This window comes from Cibotium barometz, chromosome 60, assembly GCF_041138505.1.
Source record: "Cibotium barometz isolate CiBa-2024 chromosome 60, ASM4113850v1, whole genome shotgun sequence".
NCBI classification, from domain to species: Eukaryota; Viridiplantae; Streptophyta; class Polypodiopsida; order Cyatheales; family Cibotiaceae; genus Cibotium; species Cibotium barometz.
Genome location: NC_141105.1, coordinates 24,633,135 through 24,644,822, shown reverse-complemented (window position 1 = coordinate 24,644,822; position 11,688 = coordinate 24,633,135). Strand labels below are relative to the sequence as shown.

Genomic DNA, 11,688 nt, shown 5'->3' with positions numbered 1-11,688 from the left:
AATAATTACACAAGGGTGGAACATTGAGCAAATGCTTTTCGAAGTATAACAACACGAGGGTGGAGCACCTACAAATGCTTCTCCAATAGTAAAGCTATCAATAAACAAGTAGAAGGCAAAGATTCCTAATGGTCGTTTGTGAGAAGGCACAGACAATTTCTCAAGATAGTACATGCTCAAGGAACCAATGTTGCAAATATACTTCCAATGTTTTTGATTGAAAATAAAATTCAAAGATCAAGAACTGGTAAATTGGCTTAACGTAAGTGAGTTTTTTTTTTAAAGATCAAAATTTAGACTTTTTGCAATTTATAAATTGTTGTTTTGCATCTCAATCTCCATCAACAATACATATGGATTTCTATGATTAATTAATTATCATTAGATACTAAATAATTAAGATTACTAATCATGATAGTGAAATGTCTCGATAATTCATGGATGATTTTTTAAACTATCTAAATTGGGATCATAAACTATCTAAATTGGGAAGCTACCTGAAAGCTCACCACGACGACGGCAACTAATCATATAGAGAGGCTTACAAAATAGAGTACATATGTCATCGACAGTAGCACAAGAAGATACAACATTAAGCAAAGGCTTTTCTAACAATAAAAACACAAGGATGGAACATTGAGCAAATGTTTTTCTAACTATATCAACACGAGGGTGGAGCACCTGCAAATGCTTCTCCAACAATAAAGTCATCAATAATCAAGTAGAAGGCAAAGATTCCAATGGTAAGGGGCAGACAATTTCTCAAGATAGTACATGCTCCAATGTTTTTGATTGACAATCAGATTCAAAGATCGAGAACTAGTAAATTGGCTTAACGTGTTTTAAAAATTTTTTTTTTTTTTGAGGTCGCTAGAATTTTGGCAATTTATAAATTGGTATTTTGCATCTCAATCTCCCATCAATGGATTTTTTGTGATTTAGTACATGTGCAAGTTCTGTGTGCATCAAAGAGCCTCTCTTTTATATGCATGGCAACTCACGCTAACGCCTCTACGACTGTTAGTAGTTTTATTAGGACAAGTGTTTTCTTCCAAGACCCTCTGCTTAATCTTTTACACTACAAAATTTTATGGTACGCAGCTACTGTAATAGCAGCCTCCCGGAACCAAGCCGCAGCTGCCATGGCCCCTGGATCAGGAACACTCGATAGAACATCGGCTGTGATATAGCTAGATCGCCCAGCCTGAAAGTGAAAAGCACAGATGAATTTGGTCAGATACAAATCAGTTTTTCAATTAAAGACATGCAGAACACTAACTGGAACAAAGTTGCAAGTCGACCCACAAAGAGTCGCACCACTGATCTCAAGTACGGACAAGAATTTAGATGAGTTCGCCTGAATATTCTATGGTGGTTGCTTCCTAATCTTAATGAAAATGCCTTTAGGACTGGAAGAGGTGGTGCTGGTAGTCTGAAAGAAAATACTCTCTCCCCTGAATAAAAGTTTGACCATGCAAAAGTTGGGAGAAATGCCCATGTTATGATTGTATGAAAATGGAAACATTCCGGATCATACAGCCAGTATACAAAAGGCGGCCTCATTTTACTGTGACATTTGTGTTTGAACCATAAATGAAGTTCAATCAGCTAGTGTTTAAGAGAAAGAGTTAGTCGAAATGGAAGCTTTGTGGTAAGTAACTAACTATTGACTGAAGACTAGTAGAGAAAGTAGAAACCAACAGTCTCTGATGAATAATCCTGGTATCCCATAAGATCACAAGCGACCACCCCAAGGTACATTCACAAACAGTTCCTACTAGAGCTCCAAAATCATGAATATGAGGAGAAACTCAAAATTTCCAGATATACCTAGATGAATCCAGGAACATGCCCAAATTCACCTTATAAGAAAGTGCAATTTATAACCTATGGTAATCATCCACAAGACAATAAACCATCAACTCCATCATGTATAGTATGGACTAGATACTACGACATCCCCACTAACGTCATTAGTGCCCACCAAATTGTCAAATAAGAGTACCGTTGTTGAGTGTAGAGTTAGGGTTTAAAACACACAAGCTAGGGTGGATGAAAGACAACCATGGTGCCAGTGCATGGAGACCTAGTGAGAGAAAAAGATGACAAAGCTCAGAGTATTGCACCACCCAATGATGATTATGATGATGATGTGTTAAATCCTTCACCAAGTACAATGCTTTTATAGGCTTAGAGCCTATCTTATGACTCAATCACACACACACAAATAGTGATACATGGCACATGTGCTGACATCACTGCTTACTACATACACACATAATGTCTAAAGGCTGTTCACACACACCCCTAAACACTGACACATGGCACATATGCTGATCATTGCTTACTACATACACACATAATATCTAGCCTTTAGAGGCTGTTCACACACATAGGCACGCTTACACATACTAAGGGGTGGTTCACACACATAAAGCTTCAAATCCCAACAAAACCCCCCACTCGAAAATGCTTGAGAAAACCTTAAGCAACAACATCAATGACGGCCTCCAGACTCAAGTCAACAAGGCATGATAAAGGAGCTCCACCACAGGTGCAAAACCAAGACATCTCCATAGTAATAATCCCCCTCATCCTCGTAACTTGCGAGGTGCAATAGCTTGCACTCATGCAAGAGGGGAGAGGATAATATGGGAATAGAACCTTTTATATGATCAAGGCCCTTTTATGCGCACAAAGAAAAAAAACACAGAAATTTGACACACACTTCATTATTACAACATCTCATTTTGGGAGACAGCCTGGGTAGAGAACCCTTGAACCACACAAACTGATTAGAAAGCCAATCATAGTCTTTCTCGTGTCAAAATAGTACCATGTACTGCAACGGTGGCTACCATTTCTTGTTCAATCTCTTCTTGTTCTTCTGTCTTCTACTACAAGATGGGCAAGATGCTTTGCTTGTTCCTCTTCAATTTTCTTGAAGCATTGAGCTTCTTTATGCCCATGTCTCTTGCAGTAGTGACACCGGATCTTTCTTCCCTTTTTGTCCTTCCATTTACTAATTAAAGTTGTGTCAAGGTCAAGAAAGATACCACTGTTGTTATCCTCTTCCTTCAATCTTCTATCTTCTTCAATAAGCATAGCCACTATATCTTCATCAGATGTACCATAGGCTAGACAAAGAACAGATAAAATCTCAAAAAAAACGTGATAACTTTTGTATTCTCTTGAGAAGCGCAGCTACCTTGTCATCGTCATCGTCATCATCAACAACTCCTAAGCTGAAGAGGAGTTGTGCATGTGAGGAAAAAGTGTGCAGAGCTTTACTCTACTCTTCTACAAGACCAGTAGCTTTTTTCAGATGAATACATGACTTGGGAGCATGTTTGCTCGTTACGCACCAGGTGGGTGTGCTGCCTTATGGTCAATGACAATTTACTTTTATAACACTTACGGATGTAGCAAAGACTCATGGAGACCACTCAAATGACACAGGGTCATAATACAAGCATAAAGGTCCCTTCACTAAACTCCAAGCGAGCTATGTTTTCCAGTTTTTACTTATCATGATCATTTAGAGATTTGGTAAATATGAATCTATTTGTTGTACAACAACTTCACATCATTCTAATGTAATATCAAATTGTGCTCAGATTTCCTGCTTGTGAACGTCACTGATATTAAGGATTTGTGTACCTGTGCTTGTAAAGTTTTTGTTGATTCAGCACCTGCACAAGCAGCCTCTGATGCAGACAGAAAGGCTCTTGCTGCATCTTCCCCTAATTTTAATCTCTGAAAAAAAAGGAACTCACTGAATTTCAACAACATTGAGACTTTGCAAGACAAAGCACAAGATCTTTCATTGAAGCCATGAATCTTACTTCTTGAAGACATGCTTTGGCAGGTATTAAGGCATCTAACAAAGTTCGATATCCCAAAGAAGCACCACCATATTTACTAACAGCAGAGACAGCTGCATCTAGAGCATCGACCCCTATGGAAAAAGCAGCAAAATATAGTTGTAAATCTCAAAGTTACAATTTCTATCTCTGAAGTAGTGCAAATACCAGAAGCCATATTACAGCAGAACAATTCAAGCTTTCTTACAATCCTTCGCAGATACAGTAGTGGATGGATGCTCCTTTAACGGTACATATGCAGCTTTACAGAAAATATCATATCTGGAATAAGTAGGGCAAATAAGTATCAGAATTCTAGTTCATCTGATTTAGCTGTGCGACAAAGCTCGCGAAGTGTTACAGTCCAGAAAAGTTGTGCTAAAAGATATCAATGCGCATGTACAGAATCAAAACCCATTTAGTGACAAGGTTGGTAAGCCTGGCACTAGAAATCAAAGTAATGCCAATAAAACGAGGAGCTTAGAAACCCAAGGTCAAGGTAAGCCTGGCAGTAGAAATCAAAGCATGAAGACTCGTTACTTTGGAAACCCATTTAGAGTGACAACACCAAGGTAAGCCTGGCAGTAGAAATCAGTTGCACGATGACAAAGATGACAAATATTTTTACTGATGTTTGTGTTACAACAGGTGGCTCCAAGCTCCATATTTGTATGCTGTTGTAAAGCGAGATTCAATGGCTGACCAGGAACCGAGGATTCAGAGGTGGTCAGCTAGAAGGAAGCTGGGTGCAGCACACAAAAAGCGTAGATAACTCAGTATCTAAAAGCACTAGCGTCAAGTTCTCTAAATGGCCTTTGTACACCATGGTTGATCCGGGTGAATCCTCCACGATCATCAACATATGGAAGGAGCCAACTAGTTCAATGTGATTGTTTCCCTTTCACCAACTAGAAGGAAGCTGGGTGCAGCACACAATAAGCATAGATAACTGAATGTCTAAAAGCACTAGCATCAAGTTCTCTAAATGGCCTTCGTACACCATGGTTGATCCTGGTGAATCTTCCATGATCATCAACATATGGAAGGAGCCAACTAGTTCAACGTGATTGTTTCCCTTTCATCAACCAATAATGGAAATCATAGGAAACAACCATTCATGCCATAGCTTCCAAGCCCATCCAAAGCTATCCAGAAGCCCAAATCATCCACCTGAAGGCTGTAGTTCAGAGTCTCAAGGCATCAATTTGGGCTCCACAACCGAAGGACAACGTGTCTCGAAAAGATATCTCCTCCTACCCTTTGCTTTACCTTATATCAGAAAATCGATCCATCCAAGCACAGCTGTGTCAAAATTTCCTAAGCTGTCTACAAACCATCTAGCCTCAACAGACTCAATAGACCACCATCCTATGTCCAAACCATCGTGCTGCACATTTGGGCTACTAATCCATGGCTACTACTTATAATGAGGACCACTACAAGTTGAGTGTTGGGGTAAAGGCATTATGCCCACCCTTATAGTGTGTACAAGCCCATGTGTTTTATAGTACATAGTACACTTAGTACTTTTAATGTACTAAGTGCACTATGTGTACTTGAGCAAATATACATGTGTGATAGGGGAGTCACACACTCATACTGTGAGTTGACTTATCCCCACACATCTCTCTCTCTCTCTCCCTTCTTCTCTGTGTATGTCTCCCACATGAAACCCTAACTCTCTACAGCTGAGCTTTCATAGCTCATTCAACTGGTATCAGAGCTCTGGTTTTAGGGTTTTGTTCTCAGCTGGAAATCGACTGTAGAAGAGCTGCAAAATGAGCTGAGTGTGTGCGCTTACAGGTTCTGCCTGCTTACTACATGCCCACGGCAACCTTCCTCGCCATGTGACGCTCTGCCCACCTGTGCAACCTTCGTCAACTGTGGTTATACTCGTTGCCAAAACAGGGATGGGCGCTGCAAGACAGTGAGAGGGAGCGGCAGGCAGCAAGGCATTGGGCGTTAGACGCTTGGCCACAAGGCGTAAAACCACAATAGGCGGCGCTCAGCTGGAGGAGTTTTTCGCGCGCAGCTGGAGGAGTCGGGCGCCATGTGGGAGAGGCTCCGTTCCAATCGGTAGCTCCCTAACGTCGACCGTGTCACTGTTTCTACCGGCGCCTGTTTGTCGTGCACGGGCAAGGTCATTGCGGGCTCTGTGGACCAGGACGGGCAGTCCTTCTTGGGCGATGACCAGCAGGAGGCCGGCTTTGTGCTCACCTGCGTAGCCTACATTACGTGTCACTCCTCCAAAGCCCGTCGCCTTCTTCTCGACTTGCTGGGGCAGCGCTCGCAGCAGGTGAGGCGCCTATAGCGAAACGCCGCAACCAGCCTCCAGTTCTGTCTATCGTCAACACCACCTCCCCTTTATCACTGCAGAGCTCCTCAGCTATCGCCCACCTGCACAGCAGCAGCAGCAGCAGCAGCACACAGTCAGCAAATACGACGCCCCCTCCTTTTTTGCAACAAAAATAAAAAATTCTCAGAGGTATTTGCTTCAATTTTTTTGGGGATTTGTATGTCCATTTTCATCAATTGTGCAGGTACATGTCCAAATAGCTCATATTTTGAGCAAAATTGGCAAAATTGGGTAACATTGGTCACATTCCGGGTCAATTTGCAGAAAATTGGGTGTCAACATTTGGGGCTTTTGATGTAATTGTGCCATTGGGCATTCATACATGCTGTATGATGTGAGCAATCTCACATTCGGGCCAAAATTGCAGGAAATTGGAGTGTAAATCAAAGGGCTTTTGTGCCAATTGGGTTGATTTGCATGCACGCACTGGCATTTGATGCTTTGGACAATGTGTTGATGCCTGTCAAGCACTCAATGTTCCATTAAATCAAGGGGCTTTTATGTATTGGATGTATATGTGGCCAGGGGGAAGCATTGTGAAGACTCTGGATGCCTTCATGTGCATTAATGTACCATTCATGATCAGAAATTTATCTTGAATCAAGGGGCTTTTCAAGATTCTGTGCTTGTTGAGCTTGGCAAAGCAGCAGGGAAGACTTTTATGCCTTGAACCCTCAGTAATCCACTTGAAGTCAAGGTGTTTTTGCCCAATTTCTGTCCGGGACTGTTGTATGCAGTGGTGGGGACTGTCAAGGTCTGATTTTCACTCATTTGGACAGCCAGGAGAGCATTTATTGTTGCTGTACTTGCTGGTATAGATTTGGTACAACTTTGTACAAGTTTTGGCATGGCTGTACATTGATTTGAGTGAGGAAAAGGCTCATTTTCAGCTGCTGTACTTGCCGGTACAGATTTGGTACATCATTGGTGAGCACTTAGTACTGTTGTACAGTACTTTGGAAGGGGAACAGAGCACATCTAAGGTGCTGTCATAAATCTGCAGCAACCAGATTTTGGTGATTTTATCACATTCAGTGGGAGTAGAGTTGCATTTGTGCTTCCGCAGTGGGAGATAAACTTTGGGAGAACAACTGTGAGCACTTTGTGTGCTTTGGTGCAGTGTTTGCACATCTTGCAGGAGTCAGGCATTGACTGTGTCAAAGGTTGCATATTGCTATGGCAACCACAGGTGAGCTCTTCATTGCTTCACATCAAGAAGCTTGAAGGCTCACATAATTATGATATTTGGCAAACCCAGTGCTATAATGTGTTGCTCCAGAAGAAGCAGCACAAGCCAATCAAAGAAAGGGGTGTAATGCCCGCTTCTCTTACTGCTGAAGAATGGGAAGATATGGATGAGCTGGCAAGATCCACCATCATGTTGTCTGTGTCAGACTCTTTACTTTTCAGCATACGTGAAGAGAAGACAGCTTGGGGAATGTGGCAAAGATTGCAGGACTTGTATGCCCAGCAAAGTGCCTCAAGCAAAGTGTATTGGTTGAAGAAACTCATAGGTCTTCAAATGAAGGAAGGGGCGTCTATGACAGCCCATCTAAATGAGTTTAATGGTGTTGTCAGCCAGGTCATCAATCAAAAGTTGGCAATGGACGATGAGTTCAAAGCCACCTTTCTCTTATGCACTTTACAAGAGAGTTGGGACACATTCAGGACAGCCACTAGCAATTCAAATGCTATGCTGTCATATGCAGATGTGGAGGGTGCTCTTCTTCAAGAGGAGATGAACAGGAAGAACAATTCTGTTGGAAAGTCCAATGCAATGAATGCACGTGGGAGATCCCAGCAAAGGGGTAAAAGCCAAGAACGGGGAAGGAGCAGGTCCCGCTCCAAAAAGGACTTGGAATGCCACTATTGTGGCAAGAAGGGACATTTCAAAAAGCAATGCTACAAATGGAAGAATGATCAAAAGGAAAAGGGCAAAGGCAAAGACAAAGACAAAGATGAAGCCAAAGATGCAAAGCCAAAGGGCAAAAGTGGAGTCAAGATTGAAGAAGTCAATGTGTCACATGCAGGTGACAGTGAGGATGAAGTCCTATTCATGTCTTCACTTGATGCCCATTCACTCCATGCAGGAGATGGTCATGGTATGCACTCATGGATCATTGATTCAAGTGCCTCCTTTCATGTCATAGGTTACAGAGACTTGTTTGTCAGGTATACTGCTGGCAATGAAGGAGTAGTTTATTTGGGTGATAACCATGCATGCCAGATTCTTGGCAGAGGTGATGTAAGGCTTGTGTTTTCAGATGGCTCATAGCTTATGCTCCATGATGTCAGGCATGTGCCTGAGATCAAGAAGAACCTGTTTTCTACTGGACAGCTTGATGATGCTGGTTATGTTACCACATTTGGTGGTGGAAAGTGGAAGATTAGTAAGGGCTCACTGGTTGTTGCCAAAGGCTCTAAGGTGGACACTCTTTACTTGATGCATGCTAATGTTTGTCACCATGCTAATGTAAATGCAACCGAGCTGCCGGAAATCTCTATGTGGCATAGCCGGTTGGGACACATGAGTGTCAAAGGAATGGAGCAATTGTCTCGTTTTGGTTACTTGCCTTCTCTAAAGTTCTCAAGTTTCCAGTTTTGTGAGCATTGTATATATGGCAGGCAACTCCAGTGCCCCCAAAAGAAAGCTCTTGGACAGAAAGTTGCTCAGTTAGAGCTTGTGCATATGTGAGATGCCTCAGCTTTCTTTGGGAGGGACAAAATATTTTGTGTCTTTTATTGATGATGCCACACGCAAGGTGTGGGTTTATCCTCTTCGTTTGAAGAGTGATACATTCTCAGTGTTTGAGAAGTTTGTTGCTCATGTTGAGAATCAAACTGGCAAAACACTGAAGGCTTTGCGTTCCGACAATGGTGGAGTGTATATGTCCAAACAGTTTCAGGACTTTTGTGATGCTAAAGGCATCAAGAGGGAGCTCTCTACTCCTTATGATCCTCCACAAAACGGGACAGCAGAGAGGATGAACATGACCATTCAGGAGAAGGTCCGTTCTATGTTGTCACATGCTGCGTTACCTCATGGTTTTTGGGCTGAAGCTGTTATGACAACTGTTCATCTTATAAACAAGTCACCTAACACGAGGCTTGGTGGGAAAGTGCCAGAGGAAGTATGGACAGGCAAGCCTCCGTCCTACAAGCACTTGAGAGTGTTTGGTTGCGTTGCGTACGTGCACATACGCAGGGAAATACACACCAAACTTGATCCTAAGTCTCACAAATGCATATTCCTAGGATATGGTGACAGAGGTGAAATGGGGTATAGACTTTGGGATCCAGTGAATAGAAAGATTATACGCAGCAATGATGTCATTTTTGATGAAACATGCATGTATAAGGAGCCTGCAAGGCAACAGGAGCCTGGCAGAGTCATCTTTGATGATGATGGACATCATGGACAACAACCAAGGGCTGTAAATCAGCCATTACAGCATCAAAACCAGCCCTTAAATGGTGCTGAAAATGGTCCAAATGGACAGCCAGAGATGGCAGAAGATATCCCTATGGATATCCCACAGTTAGAGGAGATACCGAGCATGATCTTTCAACCTTATGGCATGGAACAGGAGCCACCAATAGGTGATATGCAGGCTGGACAGCAACCTGCAAATGATGGTCATTGGGTACGGAGGTCCACAAGACCCTCCAGACCCCCTGACAGGTTTGTTCCAGGGATTGACTACTTGATGCTCAGTGACTGTGGGGAGCCCTCTTGTTATAAGGAGGCTTTACAGAGGGCAGACAAGGCTCTTTGGGAGCGTGCTATGAAGTCAGAGATGGATTCTCTCCACAAAAATGGAACACGGAAGTTGGTGCATTTGCCTACAGGCAAGAAGGTTTTGCCATGCAAGTGGGTTTACAGGCTCAAAGTTGCACCTGATGCAAAGCCAAGATACAAAGCCAGGTTAGTGGCTAAGGGCTTCAAGCAGGAATATGGTGTGGACTTTGATGAGATCTTCTCTCCACTGGTCAAAATGACCACACTTAGAGCTGTATTAGCTTTGGTTGCTCATGATGATCTGGATTTGATTCAGATGGATGTGAAGATTACTTTTCTTCATGGTGATCTCCATGAGGAGATATATATGCAACAGCCAGAGGGTTCTGCAGTGAATGGAAAGGAGAAGCTTGTATGCAAGCTGAAAAAGAGTCTTTATGGACTCAAACAGGCACCAAGGGAATGGTATCATAAATTTGATACATTCATGAAATCCCAGGATTTCAGGAGGAGTGACATAGATCACTGCTTATACACCAAGAAAGCTTTGGATGGCAGTCTATTGATCCTCATTTTGTATGTTGATGATATGTTGATTGCCGAGAAATCTCGTAAAGAGATGGATGCCTTGAGGAAGAGGCTGCATCAAACCTTTGATATGAAGGATTTGGGTGATGCAAATCACATTTTGGGTATGCGGATACTTCGGGACAGAAATCAGCATGTTTGTATTTGTCTTAGAAGGAATACATTGGCAAAGTTTTGCAGAGGTTCAATATGGATGGGGGGAAGAAGACTAGTACTCCTTTGCCTCCATATGTGAAACTCAGTGCTATGGACAGCCCATAGTCGGATAGTGACAGGGCTGATATGGCCAAGATTCCGTATGCTTCAGCTTGTGGCAGTCTCATGTATGCCATGGTTGCTACCAGGCTCGACATTGCATTTGCAGTGGGAGTGGTTTCTAGATACATGGCCAAACCTGGCAAGAAGCATTGGGAAGCAGTAAAAGGTGTCATGAGATACCTGAAGGGCACACAGGATATGTGCATCTGCTTTGGCAAACAGGATTCGGATTATGCCGGTCATCCAGATAACCGGAAGTCTACTACCGGTTATGTGTTTACATTCACAGGAGGTGCTGTGTCATGGATATCCAGGATGCAGAAGTGCACTGCCTTATCTACTACAGAGGCCGAGTATATTGCAACCACAGAGGCTTGCAAGGAGGCATTATGACTATCTCGGTTAGTGGTTGATTTGGGTTATACAGGGGATATTCCATTGTTGCATTGTGACAGTCACAGTGCCATCCAGTTGGCAAAGAACCATGTCTTTCATGCAAAGACGAAGCATGTGGATGTGAAGTATCACTTCATCAGAGAGGTGATAGAGAACAAGCTTGTCAAGATTCATACGGATGACAACCCGGCTGATCTGTTGACAAAGAGTTTGCCTCCAGAGCGGTTTGCTCATTGCAGACACTTGATGGGCATTGGATGAGGCCAGTTTCAGCCTTGATATGGCCTTGTATATTATCATGTACATGCTGTTTTTTTTTCTTTTCCTTCATTTAAGGGCACTTTGCCTTTAAGTGGGAGGTTGTTGGGGTAAAGGCATTATGCCCACCCTTATAGTGTGTACAAGCCCATGTGTTTTATAGTACATAGTACACTTAGTACTTTTAATGTACTAAGTGCACTATGTGTACTTGAGCAAATATACATGTG

The 11,688-nt window shown here is 42.6% G+C and overlaps 1 protein-coding gene across 1 annotated transcript in view; it reads right to left on the bottom strand.

Moving 5' to 3' along the window:
• Positions 1-702: 702 nt before the first annotated feature.
• LOC147605158 (putative 3,4-dihydroxy-2-butanone kinase) overlaps positions 703-11,688 on the bottom strand; it is a 73,556-nt gene continuing 62,570 nt past the window's right edge. Inside the window, exons 17-20 of the mRNA XM_086793704.1 lie at positions 4,072-4,145; positions 3,846-3,958; positions 3,661-3,756; positions 703-1,204 (exon numbers count right to left, since the gene is read on the bottom strand). Coding sequence (XP_086649830.1) covers positions 1,079-1,204; positions 3,661-3,756; positions 3,846-3,958; positions 4,072-4,145 — 409 coding nt within the window. The 3' untranslated portion in view covers positions 703-1,078. The remainder of the gene's footprint in view (positions 1,205-3,660; positions 3,757-3,845; positions 3,959-4,071; positions 4,146-11,688) is intronic.